This window comes from Podarcis filfolensis (genome assembly GCF_964270895.1).
Source record: "Podarcis filfolensis genome assembly, chromosome: 1".
NCBI lineage: Eukaryota > Metazoa > Chordata > Lepidosauria > Squamata > Lacertidae > Podarcis > Podarcis filfolensis.
This window is the reverse complement of record NC_139604.1, coordinates 100,381,706-100,405,371: the sequence shown is the minus strand read 5'-3', so window position 1 is coordinate 100,405,371 and position 23,666 is coordinate 100,381,706. Positions and strand designations below refer to the sequence as shown.

General features: G+C 43.4%; 1 protein-coding gene across 2 annotated transcripts in view; it reads left to right on the top strand.

The window, feature by feature from the left end:
• Positions 1-1,117: 1,117 nt before the first annotated feature.
• Positions 1,118-23,666, top strand: part of PRKD1 (protein kinase D1) — a 102,831-nt gene continuing 80,282 nt past the window's right edge. The window contains exons 1-2 of one of the 2 annotated variants that reach the window (XM_083611984.1): positions 1,118-1,285; positions 2,926-3,114. In XM_083611984.1, the coding sequence (XP_083468110.1) occupies positions 1,268-1,285; positions 2,926-3,114 (207 nt within the window). In that variant the 5' untranslated portion in view covers positions 1,118-1,267. The remainder of the gene's footprint in view (positions 1,286-2,925; positions 3,115-23,666) is intronic. The other variant, XM_083611982.1, reaches the window with a different exon arrangement.

Below are 23,666 nucleotides of genomic sequence, written 5' to 3'. Positions count from 1 at the left end.
ATAGTGTGACTACTCCTGAAGAAGTCCCCCTGGCCCCAGAGGTATTTGACAACTACCAGCTGGTCACGAATACCCACTCTTTAAGGTAAGGTACTTGAGAGGTTAGTGGTGGATCAGCTGCAGGCACTCTTGGAGGAAATAGATTCATTGTGACCCATTTCTCAAAACAATTGCTGTGCTTTGGCTTGTACAATGTAGCACTGGACTGGAACATGAGATACAGCATCATTCTAAGACATTTTTGTGCTTAGAATCTTGTGGGCATCTTAAAGACCAACAAATTTATCATATGTTTTCATAGACTGGAGACCACTTCATCTGATGTATGAATTCTTGTTGGCAGATATATAGGGTGCTCATAGGGTGACACGTAACACATCTAATGGAAGTGGACTTTAGCCCACCAAAGCTTATGCTATAATTTTTTTGTTTTGTTTCTAAAGTGCTACAAGACCATGGAGGGATCCGCACCATACATTTAAAGCACATGTATATCACTTTAACTGTCATGGCTTCCCACAAAGTATAATGGGAACTATAGTTTCTTAAGGGAACAGGGAGGGATCACCTAACAACTTTCAGCAGCTTTAACAAACTACAGTTCCCAGGATTTTTTTCCTAGAGGCAATGACTGTTAAAGTGGCAGTGCTTTACTTTGGGGTAATGAATTGGAAGGTTTCCATACTCCTTCGAGTCTTATTCTCTGAAGATGGGAGTACAGAGATGTGTTTTGCATTTTCTCTAATAACGGGAAGGCAAACTCTTCTTTCTTCCAAGAGATGTAAAAGAGCTTCTGCTTAGTAAACGACATTCACTAGATAGGATGTTTTTTCATGTTTGGTAAATAGAAAAATGACAGGTGGTGGGTGGGATTTCCCCCCTGATTATTCTTCACTCACAAATAAATCACTGAGGAGCAGCAGCAGCAGCAGCTCAAATGAGAGACACAGCAGTCAGCTAAATAGATCCATAGCTCTGTGTGGTGACAGCTTCCTCCCTCTCTTTATCAGCATGTGACTGGCTCTTGGAGAAGGGGGATGGCACCACTCACTGCTACTCTGCTGGATGGAGACAGCTAGGAAGAGTTGGCTGACAGGTTTAAGCTCCTACTTACATGCAAATCATAACCCAGCCCAGAAGCAGTCACAAAAGCAGGAGGGATTCACAGAGTTTCTTCAGGCTCTCCCAGCTAGCCTTGCTGTTATCTCTCACTAATACAACAGGAACAGCAGCAGAAGCAGCGGTGGAAGGACCAGTTACAGCTGGGATGAAGGCAGCTTTGAAGGTACAGAGTGCTGATTTAAAGGGACAAGGGGAGCCTGGCTGCAAAGTCTTCAATCTTGAGAGGGGTCCAAAGAATTGTGGAAGGAAGGCAAAATTGAGGGTTGTTTTTTTTAAATGAAAATACTTATGGCTGGGTGGTGGAAAGGAGATGAGGCAGAAGTATATAAACAATGGACCTGAGTGCCCTGGGAATGAAAGGCACAGGGGTGCTGAAGAAGGGTTTTAGACTTTGGGATGGCACACTCTGAAGGCCATGAAGGGTCACAGGGAGAAAGCTATAAGGAACTGAGTCCAGGTGTGTGAGAGAGAGGTAGTAAAGAAATGGGTTCACCCAGGTCAGCGGGATGACTAAGCTTGCAATATTAAATACACTTTCTCTGGATTAAGCCCCATTGGGACTTACATCTGAATAAATATTGAATGGATTGACTGCCAGCGCAAGTGGAAGCAAGTTCCAATCAACATGCTAAGGATGGAGCGTAACATGCAGTCCTGCTGCATGAAAACATGTCTCACTGAACTCTGAGGAAAAGGACCCAGAATCGAAACGTTATCTCCAAATGTTTTCTAGGAACTATTGCATGGGAACATTGCAAGTGGAATCTCACGAGTATGGAGGAAGTCTTGGGTGATAGGGAGAAACTTTATTTATTTTTTAATTTTTTAATGGAATGAGAAAGCTATGTAGGAAGTTGGGTGAAGAGTAAAGGGAAGAAAATAGGGTGGTCAGCTTCTTCCACACTAGGGCTCTTGAACTTCTAACAGCAACCAGATACCCAGAGAGACCAAAGCACCACAGGTGAAGTTTTCTCCTTCCTACCAGGATCAGCTTCATCTGCTCAGTTTGACTTTCCACAGAGCCCTTAAAAGCCACAAGAGCCCCGCTAGGGGACAACCCCCCCCCCCGCCCAAAAAAACCCCTCAGAAGTTGGCAACCGGCCGTGACATCCGGCTAGGCCACGGACAAGGCTGCTAACCAGTGCTGGATGCCTGTCTAGGCAAGGGCGACCCTTAAAGTTACGCGCCCGCTCCTGCTGCGCGCGTTTGCTTGGTAGGGAAGCGCAGGCAAGAGCAGCCGGCGGTGGGGTGCGGGAGGCGAGAGAGTGAGAAACGGCGGAGCGGGCTCCTCAGGGAACGGCGGGCCGACTAAGCCTCGGGCCACCTGGCAGGCCGGGCCGCCCCCCTGGAGCTGGGCCGCTGCCCCGTGTCCTGCCCCGCCACCCGGGCGCCGCCGGAGCTGCTGCTGCTCCTGAAGCCGCCGGGTGGCGGCGGCGGCGGTTCTGGCGCCTGCTTTCCCGCCCATCCTCTTCTCCCCCTCAGAGCGCGCTTGACCGCCCAGTGGCCGCTGCCGCCTCAGGGACTCCGCGCTTGGGAGTCGGAGGGTGGGGGAGAAGCTGCTGTTGCCGCTGAGGCGGCGCCATCCCCACCACGCCTGGCCGCCCTCCTCCTCCTCCTCGGCATCTTTCCTTCGTCTCACGCCGCCACCCCTCCCCACCCCCGCCATTTTCAGCCGGGAAGCGGAGAGGACTTTGCAGAAACCAACTTTTGCCGGCCTGCTCTTGCAAACTCCGCCTGACTTTCTCCCGCTTTCTCTCCTCCCCCCCCCCCCTTTGCCTCTTCCTCCCTCCGTGCTGCGGGAAGTTGTCGATGAGCGCCCCGCCGGTCATCCGGCCGCCTAGCCCCTCGCAGCCGGGCAGCGGCGGCGGCGGCATCTCCTTCCACCTCCAGATCGGCCTCAGCCGGGAGCCGGTACTCTTGCTGCAAGACTCCTCGGGAGAGTTCAGTCTGGCCCATGTCCGGGAAATGGCTTGCTCCATCGTCGACCAAAAGGTGAGGCGCCTCCTGTTGGCTGGGTGTGCTTCTTTCCTTTCTCCCTCCGTCTCTCGCCTCCCCCCCCCCCCAAAAGCCTTTGGATTGTTGGGATCGAGTGCCTCTGAGCGTGTGCAGAATGCCTGCCGATCCTTCCCCGGCAGCTGTCCACACGGGTTTTGCTTTTTGGGGGGAGGCGGAGTAAAGCGACAAGAAAGCGTTAGTTTCAGAGAAGTCTACACCCCGGGGACCTACTATTTATTTTGGAAATGCGATGGTGGTCTCAAATGCACGTGTGACTACAGTCCCACCGCTTTGTCTGCTATGAATTAATTGATCCGAAGGTCCCAGGGCGGGTTACTGCATTGCAACTCATCCTTCAACTCATCCTCCCCCCCCCCTTATACTTTTCGTTGCAACTTGTGCTCGTTGCGTCTCTGCAAGGTTGCGATTGCTACACGCGGCGGCTGGTTTCTTTTAACCCCCCCCCCCCAATTTAACAGAGGTACTGCTCCCCACTCGATCTCCTCCCCAGGGTTTTGAAAAAGCGGGGAGTTTGGAAAGAAGACGGGGAGGGGCCGTTTTGAGGCAGGGGCTCCCCTGCAGCTGTCTAAATAATAACAACCCGGCCCCGCAGGACCCGCTGGGGAAGGAAAGTTTCCACTTTGCAAGCCAGAAAACAAAACAAAGTCGGCACGCTTGGTAGGCTGAGCTCAGGCCAGCAATTCGACGCCCGCAAGCCGGCGCTGGGGCACGTGGGATGCCAGCTCTGACCTTGCGGACGGGAGCTTACCCGGCCTTTTGGTTATGGGGAGAGGCAGGCTGAAAGGTGAGGAGGGTAGGATGGCCGCAAGGAAGGGTGCTAGGCACCCAGTCCTGAACAAGTTTACTCATAACAAGCCCCATCCATCCCCGCCCCCCCCCCCCCCGCCAAAGAATAAATGTACTGTACATAGAATTGCAGCCTTATAACTCATTTTTATGCCCGCCTGCTCAGAAGCAAGCACTGTTCAGTTCAGCCTTAAGTTGCAATCCTGTTTACAGCTTACCTAGGTGAAAGTCCCCTTGAACTCACATGGGCTTTACTTCTCTGTAGGCAAATAGATAATATGGGCGAGGAATTTTTATACTTCACACACTTTTCAGCCGTCTTGCTCATTCCTCAAGTGAACTGCAGGCCTTAAAGTGCTGTCACACACTTTCAATGTCCTTTTCTTATTACTACCTCCCAACACTTCTTAAATGTGCTCTGTCCTGTTTTAACCTCATCCCCTCCAGTGTCAAAACTTTGATATCCCCTCCCCATGCATGAGTCAATTTGCTGTCTTTTAGTGAATACTGTAAAGCAGGGCAGGGAACTTGTAGTCCTTCCATGGCTGCTGAACTCCAACTCCCATCAGCCCCAGCAAGCATGGCCAATGGTAAGTGATGATGGGGATTGTAGTGCAGCAAATATCTGGCGGGCCACAGGTTCCCCAGCCCTGCTGCAAAGTTTGAATGGGAGATGTGTATCTGTAGATGTGTGAGGCATACACTTGACTGAGGAAGAGACTAGTCAGAGCTCACAACCAGCACACTTGTGGAGTGTTCATTGTTATTTATACATTTCTACCAAGTAGACCTGTGTGTGCCTTACATGTGGTTTCCAGGTGGTCTCTCATCTAGGGCCAACCCTCCCTTACTGCAAATTGCAAAACAGAATGGTTCTGCCATCAGGCTATTTTGTTGGTAGGTTTGACTCTTCCCCTTCGAAAACGATGATGTTTGCTTCAGGACATGCAGTCACGCAGGAAACCTTCAGGGACAGTCTTACGGCATGAGCCAATTTCAACACCATAATCAGGTGTGTGAAAGGGACCGAGAAGGCAGCAAATGATGGAGTCTGTTGGCTATGAAAGTTTGGCTTACTAGAAATCAGGGAGTCTAGGGGAGCACCAAAACCAGCACACTCACATATCACTGTTTGCTGAGTTTTTGCCATCTTGGCAAACTATCATTTATTTCCTATATAGTTCAGTTTCCTTCCTGCTAAATTTCTGTCTTTGTACCTTCTTTTTTGGGGGGGCAGGGGGGAGGTAGGTCATGATGCTGCCAAATAGTAATAAAAGTCCTGGATTTCTAATTTCTCGTGTGCAGCTGTTCTTTTTAATATCCCTCTAATGATAGTGTGTCATGATGTCAAAAGGAACAAGAAAATCTGGTCTATAGACAAAATAAACTGTAGAGTTTAGTAAATTCTTATGTCTATGCCATGCACCTTTTTAATATTTCTTGAATAAACCAGAAAGTTGGATATGCAATGGACAGTAGGTTCTTATATACTCTGATTTGACCAGTGCATCGTACAATTTTGTATAGCTCACTGTGTGTGTGTGTGGGGGGGGGATATGCCAGTCAGATACAATGCTTAGAGAACGTCCCACCTTATTTTACTCTTACCTATGTTAGCCATGACCTAAATTGCCACACTCTCTTCCTGTTTCATAGATTTATTTGTTTGTTTTATTAGGAGTCAGAGCAGGATAAAAAGAGTTCAGTCCCTTTGTAGCAATTCGGTAAAACTGAGCGGTGGTGATTTGCTCAAGGCCATCAAGTGACCTTCATGGCCGAGTGAGTTCCCACATCAAAGCCCAACGCTCTGTCCAATATTCTACACTGCGTGTAAGTAGATGGGGTGTCTGTGTGGGTAGCTAGCTATATATAGTTTGCAACTTTTGAAGCAGAGCTGAGTTAGTGTTTCAGCATACTCTGCAATGAGAAAAGGGGGAAAGAAAGAAAATCAAGTAAAAGGTTGATGTGAAATTGCAGGATGGTGGGGTGAGGAAAAAGATGTCTGTGTACTGTTGTTTTTTGACCTTCTGTTTAAATTGCATTTTTCTAGCAGCAAGCTGTTGTGGGTTTGAACACTGGGGAAATGTGAAATCGAGCAACAGAAACAGTACTGCAAGGAAAGATATGCCAATGCTGCATAACAAATCAGTGCCGACTGCATATCTATTATGTGAAAAAAAAATGACAGCCCGAAAATCTCTAAGGTGCCAAAGCACTTCTAGTCATGGAAAGTTGTGGAATAGCTATTGGAAATCATTACGATGCCCTAAAAACATAATATCCTGTTTGGTTAGATAGATGTATGATGAAAACAGATATTCTTGTTCCAGGCAATCACAGTTCCAAGGAGCAGTCATGCAAGTTTCACATGCTTTATGGAGTTTTGATTTTAACATTTTGCTGGGAGGGGACACCTCCTAGCCACACGCAGATGATTCTGTTAACCGAAGGGTGGAGACTGAAACTTTTTCGATTGTGGAGGGGAAAATGGCAGCAGCACAAATATGGAACTTATGTGTACTTGCTGCCCGTTTTCTTTCCTACTGGAAAGATTTTGCCTGAAAAGGCTCAAGCAGGATCCAGGATATAAGGTGTGGGATTTTTGGTATCACTGTGCCAAAACCTGTCATCCCAATTTGTTGAAAGCTTCCTCCATGAAAGAGGTTCCTGTTCTCCTGCCATATTCACAAGGTGCTTTAGATTTTTGGGGGGATGTGTGTGTATAGGGTTCAGCTCACCTTACCATGGCGAGGTAGCCAAAGTGGTTTGTGTGTGTTCCTTTCCATGAAACATTTATCCCGAGCCCTTCAACCTTCCCAGCTGCCTGTACGTACTGATCTAAAAAAAGGGAAGAGTTGCCTCATGTTGCCTTCCCTTTAATTGAAGACTGGGAAGCTAAAGAGGCTTAATACCAAACTTCTGGGATTGGTGCACTCTCTGATTTCATAGTTAAGAGAAGTCTTTACTTTGACTTTGACAATCCCTCCTCCCCCCCCCCCCGGTACTCACTAATTTCTTTAAAAGGTTACTTAAAAAAATTACAATGAAATGACAGGGACATGGTAGATGGCCTCCATGGCTTCCTACTCTTACAGAAAAGCCCAGCCAAGGCTGTTATGAAGTTTTCAGGACGTGTGAGCACCTGGGGAGGCTGCAGAGCACAAACTACTGAAGAAAGAGCACTTGCACCATCCCTCAGCCACAGAGCAACATAGGAAGCTGTCTTATACTGTTCACGTAGCTCAGCCAAACTGACTGGCATTAATTCTCTAGGATATCAGACAGGGAGTCACTCCCTTTCCTATCTGGAGATGCTGGGGATTGAACCTGCATGCAAAGCAGATGGTGTACTACTTAGCTATGACTCTTCCCTAGTTGGTCCTACACTGGTTTTCAGTGTTTAGTCTGCTTCTCTAGGTCCTGCTCCCCTCTTTGGTCCTCATCTCTGGAATGCAGAGTTACTGGCATTATGAAAAGAAAGGGCTAAGTTTTCACCTTCTAGGTGGTAAAGTGATAGGAGTTGTGAGAAGGCAAGGTAAACAGCACATTCTCTTGTTCTGACACCTGCGGTGTGCTTAGCATGCTTTTTGATACTTATGAAAAGCTTGTTCTTGGGGGACAAATTGAGCTTGGTGCAAATGGCTGTGATGATAAGTGTGTCAGGTCCCAGGCTGCCCTGGACAAAAGGGATGTGAAGGTAGGCAGGAGTCTTTCAAGTGGGCTGGTGCTGAATTTCAGCCTGGGGAATTGGCAGGTGACCTCTGTGCATAATGAGGGTAATTGAATAGCACTTAGTCAGCAGCCTGAACTATCTAGTTATAGAACCGCTGAAGACAAAGATGCTGTAACACTGGATAGAAATCGTTACCTACTTTGGAACCAAAGTATGCAGCCACTATATTTTGTATTTAATTTGTGATTTTGGAAAAATCCAAAATCTTGTGACTGACTGGTTCTACAAAGCAGAGGAGGACATGCTTAAGGCTTGTGAGATCTGCTTTGTGTTTTGCTAGAACCATGAGATTAATAAAATGGAGCCTTGTGCAAAAGGTATACATTTAGAATTAAATAATATGGTGTCTCTGAGCGCTGCTGAGCACAGGGACTCTGGGCTGATGTAATCCTGTTGATTTCCCTGAATCTTTCATGTTTTTGATCCTTAAACTATGGTGTCCTTCTGGAATAGGGTAGGGGTACTGTACTTTGAAATTTAGTACCTTCTGGAATAGGGTAGGGTACCATACTTTGAAATTCAGTACCTACTTTGCTGAGAGTTTCTAGAAGGTTAATTTGAGATATTGTTGTTCCTCCTCTTAGAGCCCTTGATCTGTACCATGTTGCTTAATATCTAGATGAAACCAGTGAATGAGGTCATTTTGAGGTTTGGTGTGGGTTTTTGTCATTATGTGGGTGACATCCATCTCTGTCTCCCTTTTCCATCTGGACAAGGTGATGCATTCTCTGTTTTCTTCATTAAATGAAAATACTCGGTTGCATTTTAATAGAAGCTTCTGGTTTGCATATGGTTTCTATTTTCGAGTCCCCCAAATGTTGGCAGATTAATTTGTGCATTGTGTATTGTTACAGGAGTTTACCCATAATTTTAAAACCATGTCGTGAGTTGGAAATGGGTTAATCATCCCACCCACCCCCTTCTTTCCCACTCTAAATTGCTCAATTCAAAGTTCTTTCATAGGAAGAAAATATGTTTGTTTTTGAACTTGGATACTTAGGTATATTTTAAAAAATAAAAATGAAGAGAATTGTATGTTGTGTTAAATCTAAGCATACAATCCTGTGTAATAATAAGACTAAGAATAAGAATAGGATGCAATCCTATGCACTTGAATACAGTGTCCTTTACTCCTGCAGTCAGTACCTCAAAGGCCACCTCTCCCCACATGAACTGCAGACCCTCAAGAACCACTTTCCCCCATATGAACCAACCCAGATTCAGCAATCATCAGCTGAGGCCCTTCTTTGTGTGCCACCTCCACAAGAGGTCTGGAGGGTGGCAACATGGGAATGGGTCTTTTCTGCAATGGCTCCCTGTTTGTGGAATGCTTTGCCCAGGGAGGCTTGCGTGGCGCCTTCCTTGCATATCTTTTGGCGCCATGCGAAAATGCTTCTCTCTAACCAGGCCTTGGGCTGATTAATGTCCAATGGCCTTTTAAATGTGTTTGTGAGGAGATTATTGGTCTGTATTTATATTTGTTTTATTATATATTCTGTGTTCTCATTTTGTATTTTTATGTTGTGAACAGCTCTGATCTTTGGATGAAGGGCAGTATACACATGTAATAATAATAAAATACATTACTTCAGTGTAGCTTTTGTGAAATACAGTGCAGACACTCTTAACAAGACATCTAAGTAAATCGGCATAAGAGTTCAAGAAATAAATTCTAATGGGGAAAGGTGGGAATGATCTAGAAGTGGGATAGTGCATCTTTAATGATGTGCTAACTTTTGTATGAAAAAAGTAAGCACGCAATCTGTAGTAGATCGCATGATAAAACTGCCTCTCTAGAAGGGTTCCGAGTTTCTTAGTTCGGTGTAGGTTAAACTTTGTAGTTGGAATTGTATTTTGATATGTTATAGGAAGCCAGTGCATATTCTGCATAGTTGATACAATGTGATTCCAGGTATTCTGTATTCTGAAAAATGATGTCACATAAACTTGTATCTCTTGTAAATCTGTAAACATTTTGTGAATAAAACATGGTTGTGTGCTGTTTCCACAGGGAAGTGTCATACTTGCTCACACATATATTTTAAATCTGTACTACAAGTAATTATGAAGTTAATCTGATTAGATTTGCACTGCAAGGATCTTCTGACAATTGTTATTTAAAAAAATTCTGAACAGAAGATGAAAGCATCTAGGAATGAATTGCTAAACTTCAATTAGTTATGCTAAATTTCCCACCTATTTTCAATGTATCATTATTAATCCCAGAGTATGGTTTTACAGCTTAATTACAATATCAGTTACCTATAAGTAAGTTCCACTGATTTCAGTGGCTTTGGATGTAAGAAATCCAGCTTTATATCCTGTTGTATTCTGAAGCTCACTGGGTAACTTTGTGCAAGTTTCAGCACAACCTACCAAACAGGATTATACTGAGGATAAAATATACCCCCATGTAAACTGTTGGAGGAAGATCAGTAAGCTTGTGTCTTTTGAAGTTGGTTGGCTTTTAGTGTTTAAGCTTGCATCTTTCCCCCTGACTTGTTCAGGAATAAGTGTTTTTAATCATGTACAAAATTCCTTCCAATGAAAAGCAGCTACTATCTCACTGTATGCAATGATGGAACAATAACTTCCATATGAAAGAAATATGGACTTCAGACTAAGTAAGCCTCAGCATGTCTCATTTAAAAATTAAGATGTATTAGCATAAGTTCTTGAACCCATAAGTTTTTGAAAAGGACAGCACACAATCCTATTGCTTTCCTATGCTATGATTTTGTTATTGTTTTGCTACGTTATAAAATTGTTGCAATGTTATTGTTTTGCTATGTTGTTGTGAAATTTTTGTAGCGTTTCTTTGAAATGCATCCCTGTTTCTTTGTTGTAAGCCACTTTGAGCCTGATTTTGCATGTGTGTGGAAAAGCAGTGATATTGGTCTTTACAGTAACTCAACAATTTGACTTGACCTCCGAAGATGCACTCTTCCATTTTGTCTCCTGAGACAGATGGATTCCAACCTTCTGACTGTGCAGCTGTTGGGCAGTTTGTCTGAGCCCCAAAGACAACAGTTGCACCTTTGCAGAAAGACACATCTGCTAAGCTTGGGCTGAGAGACCAGCAGCCCATCATCTCTGACATACGGATATGGCTATGTTGGGGGAAGGAGAGAATTATCTGACTGCATCCCAGCTGGAGTCATTACCTGACTTGTTCTGCATGGTTCCCTCCTGCTTCCTGAGTCTGAAGTACCAAAACAAACAAACATGATGCAATTGTCTTTAATTGTATGCCTCCCTTCTTTATTCAACCTTTGATCAGGGGGCCTCCAACCTTCAGCCCATAATGCTAGAGATGCCACTGAAGAGCAACTACAAATATGAAAAAATAACACTAAGGATGTTTGTGTACCATAAAGCCCTACTTAGATGTTAAAAAGTGACTTTTGAAAGCCACAGGAGACCTATGAGTTCATAATTAGATATCTACCTTTTGGTTATTCACATGGACAAACCATTGCTGGCCTGGGAAGTTTCTGTTGTGTGTGCCCAGTGTTCAAGTGTTGGTGGACAGACTGCTGCTTCTATTTTGGTCTCCTGGCACTTGGGAATTCAAATGCTGACAGCAGGGTACATTTGGCACACTTGTTTGAGCCATATTGAACAATTTGCTCTGTGTACCCGGATTGTGATGCCCATGCTTTTTGCTTGTGGCATAAATGCCTTGGGTTTGTGTGTGTGCGTGTGGGTGTGTGTGTGTGTGTGTGAGAGAGAGAGAGAGAATAGTTTAAGGCAAAAATCTTAACCTCAAAGCCTCCTTTCCTAATTTAAATGTATCCTTGTGACTTGAGAATTGATTGAAGCTTTAGAATGATACAATAGTTGTACAATAAAGTTGACTTTGTTTTGAATATTGTTTTAGGAAGAGGTATAGCTAAAGTTTTTGGTATGTTACTGCTCTATGTTACATGTGCGTGGAATGACAAAGAGTGGAATGCAAGTTTTCTGAGACTCTGCTTGAGCATCCACAGTTAAAGTTTGCAACTGAAGAAGCATGAGAACCACAAACTTTGATGAGTTAGAATTGTAGTACAGTGTGCATTGACCTGATATGCTAAAATAAACAAGAACTTCTGTTTGATCTTTTTTTTTTAAACAAAGAACCTTTCACAGTATGAAAAGCTTTTTACATATCTGTATATGTTTATAAAGACTCTGGTCAAAGATAATTGCTAATACATATTCTTTGAGTTGTTTATCATGAAAATATATTGTTACAAAGGTTGTGCGCCACCCCGCAATCTCTGCCAGGAGGTAGGTAGCAAGATTCCAGGTCGTTCCAGGTGCTTACTCAGGGTCATGTTTCCATTGGGAATTCGGGCACATCAGAGACTGTAGTGTTTTAAGATATATGGTTTATTTTACACCTATATACACCTGGGTCTAGGTGGAAGAAGTGAGTTCACAGCATTATATCTCGAGAGAGTCTTGCTCCCCACAGCAGCACAGCTGCCCAAGGCATCCCGCCCACCATTCCTGTGGCTCTGTCCCAGATTGCCAAAATGGTTCTGCCCCACATGACCTGTGCCTGGAGTTCTGGCACCTCCTTCCCCCTTCCCAGAAAACCCCTTGCCAAGCAATTCCCACCTTCTGTGACAATTTCCCTCTGTGACACCACACCCACGTTGCCCTGGAAACCTTTCCCTCTGTTACGTGTAGGTTTTTTCCTTCTTGTGGATGGCTTAATGGCAGAACTATCATCTCTCTCTCTCTGCACCTCTGTCTGGCAGAAAAACCAGTTCAGTATACCAGCTTTGATTAAACCCCAGTACCCAAGAATCTAGAGGGGGAAATATGGCACCCACTAGCCCATAACAATACATTTGTTATGCATTGTATATGGTATTATATGATTATAGGCCCTATTCTGAAATTCAGGATGTTAGAGAATTTTTATGCTACAACTATCCTCCCATCAATCACATAATGTCACTATGATATCACACGATTAACACACAGGTTGCCCCACCCACCTTTCAAAATGTGCAAACAGTGCTTGATTTAAGGCAGTCCCCACCGCAGGGATGACAGATCTGAGCAAACTAGAGTAACACATGACCTTCATTTCTGCTTCTTGCATTGCTGCATAAAGGACTGCATTCAGTTTAAACTGGGATGTGTAAAATTGCATCAGACTAGGACCCCTTTGTTATGAGTAGTATAAGTCTCCAGTGGTACTTGCCCAACTCCAGGCATGTTACCATCCTCGGATCTGGAACAAAGCATTTTTATTTTCCAACAACTGGAAGTATTTGGAAAAAGTGATTTTCCTAAAGTTGTGTTTTTCTTTCAGAGTGGTATGCAGATTATACATTGAAAGAATAACAGGTGCATGATTTGTTGTAAACTGATAACCAAGTGAGGTTGTGGGTAGGCTTGGGCAAGTTTCTCAAGTTAAACCGCCCTACAGGACTCTGAGTAAGAGTCAGAAAGTGCTTCATATGCTTAAAAATGCTATAGAAATGATTAAGAACGATACTTCTGTTTTTTATAGAGGATTCTCTGAAAGAAGTTTTTAAAAGCCTTTGAGTATCTTCATATGGTTCTGCTCATTCATCACCTCAAGTGTAGCAAATCATCCAAGTGGCCTTGTAGTTGAAAAGGATTAAAAAGTCATCCAGTGACTTTATCAGCACTTGAAAAATATCTCTTCCAGAAAGAGAGCGATTTATACAGCAGGATACAAATGTTATACTTAGCAGACAATTGTCTGAAATGTTGCGTTTTAGTCTCCCATTGTAAATAACAAAACCACTTCTTCAAGTTAAAGATTAATGAGAAACATTGCATGCAACGAGACTATGCTTGTTTGCCAAATTAGGGAAAATAGATTTTCACATTTTTTCAATCATAGTTCCAACTTCACATGGTTTTGGACAATCATTTTCTTGCCTCTTTTAATTGCATTGTCATAATACAATGAGAGAGAAAAAATATTTGTTTTCAGACAAGCTTATGTATTAGCTCCATCTGCTACCCTTACACTGGCAATTTACTGGGGAAAACTAGTTCCGGTCACAATGCTGGTAATTAACTAGTTTATTTCATTTTATTTATTGCATTTATATACCACCTTTATCTTCCAAGGATCTTAAGGTGGTGTACATGGTCCTCCCCCCCCCATTTCATCCTCACAACAACCCTGTGAGGCAGGTTAGGCTAAGAGATGTTGACTGGCCCAAGGTCACCCAGTGAACTTCATGGCTGAGTGGGAGTTAGAGAGCGTAGTTATTGCTGCTTCCCTCCCCATCCCCAACATCATGCTTTCCATGGGAAGTTAGCTGTGTTCTGCTTGTCCTGATAGTGGAGATAACAGCTGTTAAAAGCACAGGAACCCTGTTTTTCCCATGCCAACCCTAAACTGAAGCATAGGCTGCCATACTGTAGCAAGCCCCATTAAACACAGAGAGGCTTGCATCTGAGTAGACACGTGTGCCATTGTACTGTAAGTTAACCATACAATGAATTTTAACGGGCTCCTGGCTTTAGGGTTTACATAGCAAGTGGCCAAGCTGCTTTGCAAAAGTTTCACATTTTGCAATTGCCATTTGGGAAGGGGATTCTTAAGATCTACCCACACTTACTGTGTAGTAGTATTTGCAAAAAATAATGTCTAGGGCAGTGTTTCTCTGCCTTTTTAAACCAATGCCACCTTTCAGCTAATGTAAAAATTCCACATGCACTTAAATCCTGGCTCCCATAATCATTTTTTAAACATTCAAATAGCTTGAAATATCATGACGTTTATCTTTTAACTTATATTGTGCATATTTTTGGAAACATGCCCCTTGTTCCAAGATCTTCATATGCCCCCCTTGGGGGGCATGTGTTCCAGTTGAGAAGCACTGATCTAGGGAGTAGCTGATCTCAGATGAACCCACCACAGAAAAAATGCATCTTGGGCGTTAGGAAAAAAGGAAGGGCAAACTATGGCGAAAACACACAGCTCTGTAGGAACTCAGGGATGCATATTGCCTGTTGTCCAAGCAACTAACTCACTTATCAATCATAGTACTGAATTCACTCATTGGCTAAAACACTTGACAGGAAGGAGTAGCTAGGTTGGCTCATTTTTCAGAAATTGATTAGAAGGGTACCAGCACTGTTTGTTTCAAAACTTTCAGTCTAGGCAGTGTTCAAAGCTCCCATTCTAGGCGCATTTTGTGACAGGGAATTTCATTAGCGAGAGCAGTTTCTGAGCTCTGGGTGCAGTACTGTGCCTAAGATTTCAGATTCAAACTTCAGAGTGGAAGGAAAGGAGGACATTTTTCTGCCTCCCGATTTCCAGCTACTCTCTGAAGACTGGAGAAGAGACCTTCTTAAGAATATTAGTGGGTGGGTAGGGGAAGGACTAGACCATGTGAAAAATGAACGTAATATTTTAGCTGCGGTTCATTCATTTTCAGCTTTGTATTCTTATAAAAAAGCACGGCCTAGACATTCCGTTGTTGCACCCATAACCTAGGTTTAAGGTACCATTTAGCTCATAGATTTCATATCTGTTTCTAATACTGATTCTAGGTAGGCTAGAGACTTGCGTTTGTTTGTTTTTAAATGAAAGCTTAGCTTCTGGGGTCTCATTCTGGGGGTGACACTGGAGGCCTTCACAGGTGGTATGGCACTGCACTATCTAGTGCAGTGCTGTGACATTAGTTCCTCAACTTTTTAGAAGATTTCCCCAGCCCTGCACTTCAATCATTTTAGCTAGAAGTAGCCAGGATCCAGTCTAGGGCATTCGGAAAGCTAAGTATTTGTACTGCTTTGTATTGAGTTCATTCTCTCTCTCTCCCTGGTCCATCAGAGATGCAGAAGGTCCACATAAGGATGACTATGGAAAACAGCCTCTTCCCCTTTTTTGCAACCAATGCTGCATGATAAAAATGCATGCATGAAACTTCTGTTATTTTGGAGGACTAGGCAGACACATCTGTCCACACAGAATGAGTGGTATTTTGACTGTTTATGTAGCTACACACACTTTGGAAAGAAACTACTCATTTCCACATTACTAATTAACATTAGAAGGGGAAGAAATGGAGGCAGTGAGAGATTTTACTTTCTTGGGCTCCATGATCACTGCAGATGGTGACAGCAGTCACGTAATTAAAAGACGCCTGCTTCTTGGGAAAAAAGCAATGGCAAACCTAGACAGCATCTTAAAAAGCAGAGACATCACCTTGCCAACAAAGGTCTGTATAGTTAAAGCTATGGTTTTCCCAGTAGTGATGTATGGAAGTGAGAGCTGGACCATAAAGAAGGCTGATCACCAAAGAATTGATGCTTTTGAATTATGGTGTTGGAAGAGACTCATGAGAGTCCCATGGACTGCAAGAAGATCAAACCTATCCATTCTTCAGGAAATCAGCCCTGAGTGCTCACTGGAAGGACAGATCCTGAAGCTGAGGCTCCAATACTTTAGCCACCTCAAGAGAAGAGATGACTCCCTGGAAAAGACCCTGATGTTGGGAAAGATGGAGGGCACAAGGAGAAGGGGATGACAGAGGACGTGATGGTTGGACAGTGTTCTCAAAGCTACCAGCATGAGTTTGACCAAGCTGCAGGAGGCAGTGGAAGACAGGCGTGCCTGGCATGCTCTGGTCCATGGGGTCACAAAGAGTCGGACACGACTAAACAACAACATGCAGTTTCATTACATATGAGTGCAGCTACCATATTGTAACTGGAGTACATTATCTCCTTTGGCACAGTCCTCATCCATAAATGTAGTGTGATCTAATAAATGATTATTGGTTCAATTCCATTTTCTTGCTGTATGTGTCCAGATGTTTTTTTGGGTTACGCATTCCAGAAGGGAAGGGCTTTAGCTCAGTGGTAAAGCACATGCTTTTGCATGCCTAAGGTTCCAGATTTCCCCTGCCGTCTCCAGGTAGGACTGGTGAAAACTCAACCTTGCTACCCTGAAGAGTCAGCATCAGTCAGGGTCAGATGGACTGATGGTCTTACTTGATATAAGGCAATTTCTAATGTTCCTGTGTCAGAGGCAGGGAACCATTTTGGCCTGACAGGCCAGATGTTGTTGATCCTTACCCCTGCAGGTCAACTTTGACAGGTGGGTGGGGCAACTCTCCAGTTAGTCTTTAGTTTCTACAGGATTCAATATGTTTGGTTTTTAAGCAGTTTCCTCACCTACAGAAGTTAGTAATCACTGTGTGTGTGTGTGTGTGTGTGAGAGAGAGAGAGAGAGAGAGAGCGAGAGCGCAAGCAAGAGCGAGGGGGGAGGCGGGCAGGCAGGCGTCAGAGTTTTAGCTAACAGATTCTTCGGTGCATTGTTATGAAGGGAGCACGAGGAATCTCTAATTTTAACAGCATTTCATCTGTCAAACCTCATCCAAATGTAACAGCAGCAGTTGAAGCATAATTGCTTCAGCAATAAAGAGGATGACATAAAGTATGCAGTGGCTGGAAGGAAAATTATGCCAAAATCACTGCAAACCCCCCCCCCCCAACATCTCTAGGAGAAGTTATTGTATGATTAGAATCACATGTTGTGAATACTATTTTTAATTTCCCGTTTGACAGTGCATCTTCCACTGGAGTTGTTGATCTGGGTTGGAATCCCAGTGGGGAGCATGTTGGACATAGATGTGAAATGCCTCTTGGTTACTGGGAGAAGACTTGTTTCATAATTTCACAACATGAGTGCCTTCTTATTGCATTTGTGCAATTATCCTTAGATGGGCTGTCCTGGAGATTATCCTCCCTATGAAGGTATCATTGATTTTCCTGATGATTTAGGTTGCAATCCTTTAGCCACTTACCTGGGAGTAAAACCCACTGGATTCAATAGAACATATTTCTGAATAGACATGGTTGGGACTCTGCTGTTCTCATTTCTTGTAGTGGAAAATGATGAAAACTGACTAGTATTAAGGTTAGTAATGTAGGTCTTCCGGAAAATTTGGAACTGGAAAAATGTGCTGATGCCATAAATTGAGTGGGTTCTGATTTAGTATGTTCATTTTGACTTTATGGAAAGCACTCTGTTCTCTGTCATTGGCCAGGGAAACGTAGGTCAATGGAAGGCCATTCTCTCAGAAAGAATGGCAAAGGGAAAAGCAACCTGAGTCTTACTTCCTCCATCCCTCCTAGAACAGTCTGCTCTAACTACCAGTCTAACTGTCCTGGGACTTCATAGAAACATAGGAAGCTGCCTTACACAGAATTAGACCATTGTTCCATCTATCTCAATGTTGTCTACACTAACAGGCAATGACTCTCCAGGATTCTCTCACATTTCTGTCTGGAGATGCCAGGGATTTAACTTCTGCAGATGCTCCACCACTGAGCTACAGCCCTTCCCCTTCAGAGCAGAAGAGACACATGCTGCGTCCTCAACCACCATCCAGAGAACTCTCGCTGTGTGTCGGCTGCAGGGGAAATAGGTGTGAAGGGCTGAAACAGTGGCAGCTTGCCAGTAAAATTGTGTGTGGTTGGAAAAATGGCACTGTGGGTACATATTGCACACCACTGCGGCAGGTAGACTAGAAATGAAACTTCTGTGTTTTTGCCTTTGTACCTATTAACTTTTAATCATTAACTATTGTAATTAACGTGGCAGTGCAAAAGCCCTTCTGTTACCTGCTGTGGTCTGTGAATAGGATTCATTATATTAGATTATAATTACAGCTGACTTTGAAAAGATCAAGGAGGGTTGTGTTAGTTCAAGGATACAGCTTGCCACTGGTTTGCAAGTTTTGTGGGCTGATCCCATACAGTTCTCCTTGAAAATTACTTTTTTAAGTGTTGTTGAAACAGTCGTAGAGCCTGTGAAAGTTTAAATTTAGACCAAATGATACCTTTGCATCCCTTTTTTGTTTTTTTGTAAGCTAAGTGGCCTATGAAGGCGGTGTAAACTTGGCAAACTACTTTCTCTCGAGTTTAAATAAAAAGCCTTTTTGATCTTTGAATAAAATAAAGTGTCATTTATTTGTTTGTCTATCCCAGAGACTTCAAAACTAGTCAACTCTTAAGCCTGTAGGCCAACCATGGGAAACCTGTAACGCTCCAGAAGTTGTTGGACTCTATAATTTCCATCAGCAAAGTCAGTGCTCAGGGATGATAGGAGTTGTAGCCCAACAGCCTATGCAGGGCCACAGGTTTCCCATGCCCACTGTAGATCATTGTCAAAGATCCCCAAGACTTGACTGACCTTGGTAGCCAGGCCAAAAATTATTGGGATCCTGCCCATCCCTGGCTGTGTGCTTCTGTGCAAGATTGGAGGAAAAACCCTGCTCTTGTCTAGTTCCAAACTTGAGGGTGGGTGCAAGGGAATGGCAGCAGCAGGCTTGTCTGTTTAGCTATGCAGCCCTGGGATACTCTCTTCCCAGAGAAGAGGATGGTAGCATGTTTCATTGAACAATTGGGGATGTTGCATCATCATTCTGCAGCTCCCAGGTTTAGGAAGAAGGCTGGGGTTCAGCACACTCTCTAAACAGCAGTGGCACACTTGGGGTGAGTAGGAACACAGAGCCATGGCCAAGAGAGTATTTTGATTCATCTGCAGGGCTGAGAGCTTGATGATATGTAAAGTTTTGTGAAAATGTGTCAACAGTTTGATTATGTAACAAAATACCTATAGATTTTTGGGGGCATACAGACACCCTCAAATTAATTATTCAACTTAAGTGGAGTTGTAACATTATTGTTTTATTAAACAGATCTACTAGTGAATATGATTACACACACACACACACACACACACAGTCATATATGTGTGTGTATATAGATAGATAGATGATAGATAGATAGATATATTGTTTGTGTGCATATACACACATATAATGCTTGAGTACTAATAGAGTAGTAACCCTAATAAATAATTAGCTTAAGCTGTGTGTGTTTGATGCAATCAGATGCAATTATTGTTTGATGTTTTACTATGTTTTTATATATGCTGCAAGTCACCCAGAATGTCTGGGGAAACCCAGCCGGATGGGCAGGGCATAAATAATAAAATTACTACTACTACTACTACTACTACTACTACTATGTCAGGTGTCATATTGTATATGAGAACTAGCAGAGACCAAATGCTTCTGACATCAAGTGCCAGCACTTGTCTGCTTTAATTTTGGCTTCTTTTTTACATGCCCACACTCCCCACCCCCATCCCACCAAGGGCTTGCATAGTGATTGTGTGGCATGGGAAATAACAAGCCGACTTAATTGCCTTCTTTTATCTCCTTACTGAAACCAGAACTTGGGAGGGTAGGGGAATTCATCTTCCACAAAGCCCAGGTCCTGGCTTGCTTGTCTGGATGAAAAGAAACATTTATCAAATTTCCTTTCCAAGGACTTTGTTTCTGATGCTTCACTCACCCATGTTACATGAGCATCTGGCTATGGCTGAGCCTCAATCCCTGCTATCGGGATCAATGTTCAGTCTTGGAATGCTTCAGTGGTAGAGAAGATGAGTATGTGAGCAGGAACAGAGTGAAACAGCACAACGAGTCTCTACATATTTAGGGCAGTTGACATGATCACCCCAGGTGTCTTCTGCCACTTGATGGAGCCAAAGTGGTTGTCCAGTTTTCTGAGGACCTGCAGGCAAAGACATGACAGTGGTGTGGCTACAGTGCTGTTGGCAGAAGAGTCTAACTGAGCATGGCCTAGAGTGCTGAGTTAGGGCCTACTGTATACATGGCAGTGATAGTAGCAACGAAGCATTGTTTCCCTCCATCTTCTGCATCTGTGTAGACTAGAATTATCCCGTGGAGTTGTTCTGAGTGGTCAGAATGCTGTTGTGTCTTGCTCCACAAGGTGGTTAGGAGGACCAGTAGGTGAACAGTTTACAAGACACTTTGTAGAAAAAAAAATTTCATCCATTGCAATCTAGGTGCTATAGTTGGTGTAGAGGCAGTAGGTGCATTTTGGGTCATTCCTAGTACAGAGGTGCTCCTATGTAGAAGTTACAGAAAACTGCTTGGACCCATGCTTTCTAGGCACAGGGCAAGCAGAAGTGGGGTGATCCCTTAGATGAGGGAGGTTGTCTAGGGAATTAGAGTGTGATATGACCACCTCTTTCCTGAGTGACAGAGAACACTGAAGCTGATCCAGACAAAACAGAGCTCCTCCTAGTGAGTAAAACAGATGAGTTGAAACCTTTTCCCCAATCTAGCAGATAAATCGAATAATGTACAGGCACTTATAGACCACATTGAACTATAGCACCCACAGTATATCACAGATACAATAAGGCTAATAGAGTGCTTTGTCAGGTGGAGATGGTTTGGGTTAAACCTATGGCTACCTATACATAGTTTTATAATTCTCATGTTTCACTAACAGGAGAACTTACTTTGTGATGCTAGTAGCATTCTTCTGTGTTTATTTCAAGCTGACCTGATTAGCTTGTCCTATAAAAGTGTTCAGAAAACAGTCCACATTGAGGCTTGCTGTGCATCTCCCCACCCCCTCCCCCTTCTTCTTTTTTTTCTTTTTTGACATCTGCAGTTCATGTGACTAAATATTTGATTTGCTGAAATGTACATTTTGGATTTGACTGTCATGGTGTTTGCTCTGATATGACTGACATCTTACAAATGCCTCGCAGCAGTAATTGCCTCCAACTCCCAGCATCACATTTGAAGATATTAGTATGCATGGATGTGTGTGAAAAAGAACTGCAGCTGAAGGGGTGTGCTGTTGCTCATCATACTCTGCAACCTAATCTTGCTTTTTATTTGTTTCATGGATTGAATGAAAATGTGGAGGGAATTTGAACTAGGGTTATTATCAGTTTTGATTGCACCCATTTTTTCTTCTGCTTCTGTTAAAAAAAACAACAACCATGTATTTTGAGGAGTAATAGGAAGGCAATGGGGAGGAGGCTGGTTCAACAATATGTCAGTATCATAATTAATGAGTGGTGCTGCAAGAAAAGGTGTCATTAAACTGGAAAGGGAAATATTTCAGTGGGTAGAGTAACACACGTGATGTAGCTAGGATACATTGCAATTAGATGGATATTTACAATTAAGAACTGGGTGGAAAAATTAAGAAGGTGAGCTACTAGTAGTTGGATTATTCTTAATATGTCCATACTGTTGCCATACAACTGCAGAATTGAATGGCGGTACTTTATAGTGGTTATTTTGTATTCCTGCATTTGGTCGGTGAGTTTGAGTGCTGATAGAAAATGAGAAAAATGATGGCAAGTCTAGCATGGCAGGAAATTGTCTTTTTTGAAAATACTGTGTTTTGGATGGTAAAATTGGCACTAGACACTCCCTTGCAAAAAAAGAAAGAAAAGAAAATATCATTGTGGTCTGAGCTAAATTCATGTGTGTAGAGGTCAGTGTGCAGCTGTTGGCTTCTAGACCCAGAGGGTAGGCTGCACCTACTTGGCCTGTTTTGCCCCCAAAACCATTGTGGCAGATCTGATAATCACTTCCCCAAACGTGTCTCTGGTTTGTGGGCTTTTAGGTGCTTTTCATGCACATCCTTATGCCCCTGAAGTTGAGGTAAGGAGAAGAAAGAGCTGGAGAGGAACTTCATAAGGAGCATTGCAAAGGTTTTTTGTGGAGTTGATGAAGTTTCAGAAAACGAATGAGTTTACTTCGGGTTTGGTCACTGAAGGGCGAATCAGCCTTTTATTTTGTATCTTACACATTTGTCACTGTTGAAAGTGATTTGCTCTTTAATATTTTAAAGTGACCTTTGAAATTTGAATCATTGTTTGTCTACAGGACTAGTAAAAAGATTTTATGTATTGTGTGTATGAAGAAAGCAGACCAGTTGGCACAAAGGAGTAGTAATATCACATTACTCCATTCCCGAGTATTCTTGCTGCATATTATTTCAGTTTAATCAGTTCCTCTGATCTACTGTTTGTTCTTCATTTGTTTTTCACCTATTGATTCCCTCCTCCTCTCCTGTGACAAAGGCTTTTGCCATAGAGGATTATTTGATAGATTTGCGCTATGCAGCTGGTGTGGTGTTTGTATTTTTGTGCAATACTTCAGAGTGCCTGTTGGGCCAGGTTCCAGTTTACAAACTGGAGCTTGCTGATACGATCAGGAATTCTGAGGAATATTGTTACCAGTTTTCACAGTCAAGCAATTAGACTGTGTTCCTGGAGTTTCTGTTGTCTTCAGTTGTCACCTTGGTTTTTGCCATGTTTATGTATGTGCATAGACATACTAGGCTACGGAATTTTCAGGTCTGATTTGGCATTTGGAAGATTAGCTATTGCAAGTATGTGTATTACTAGGGGCTCTGCCCCTTCTTGATTCACTCACCAACCCCAACTACTCCCTCAACCCTTTGCCAACCCCATTCCTCTTAGACCTTCATGAACCCACCTATTCCCCTTACAGTGCTTCCCATCCTCCCTGCAGTGCAGAGTTGACCCATGTAAAAAAAATTCCTCCTTTGCAAGCGTGTTCAAAGTCACATGGGAAGTACTCATAAACATGGGTTCCCAGAGACATGCATAAAAAGAAATATTTCTGATTTCTTCAGTCATATGCAGTGGTACCTCGGGTTACATACGCTTCAGGTTACATATGCTTCAGGTTACACACTCCGCTAACCCAGGAATAGTGCTTCAGGTTAAGAACTTTGCTTCAGCATAAGAACAGAAATCGGGCTCTGGCGGCGTGGCAGCAGCAGGAGGCCCCATTAGCTAAAATGGTGCTTCAGGTTAAGAACAGTTTCAGGTTAAGAACAGACCTCCGGAATGAATTAAGTACTTAACCCGAGGTACCACTGTAACTGCGTTGTATATTTATTTACTTTGGGCTCACAATAATGAGTATCGGGAATTTTAAATCAGGACATAACCCTGATGTGGGGGACCTTTTAGGCTCTGCAGCCCAGATCTTTATCAAAATTAGCCTCGCAGGCCAAATCTGACAGGTGGGAGGGGCTTCTCAGCTCCTCCCGATCCCTCTTCTCTCCTTCTGCTGGTATAAACAGGCCTTCACTTGAAAAATGCTGATATTCTTCTCTTGCTTTCCTCAGGAGGCGG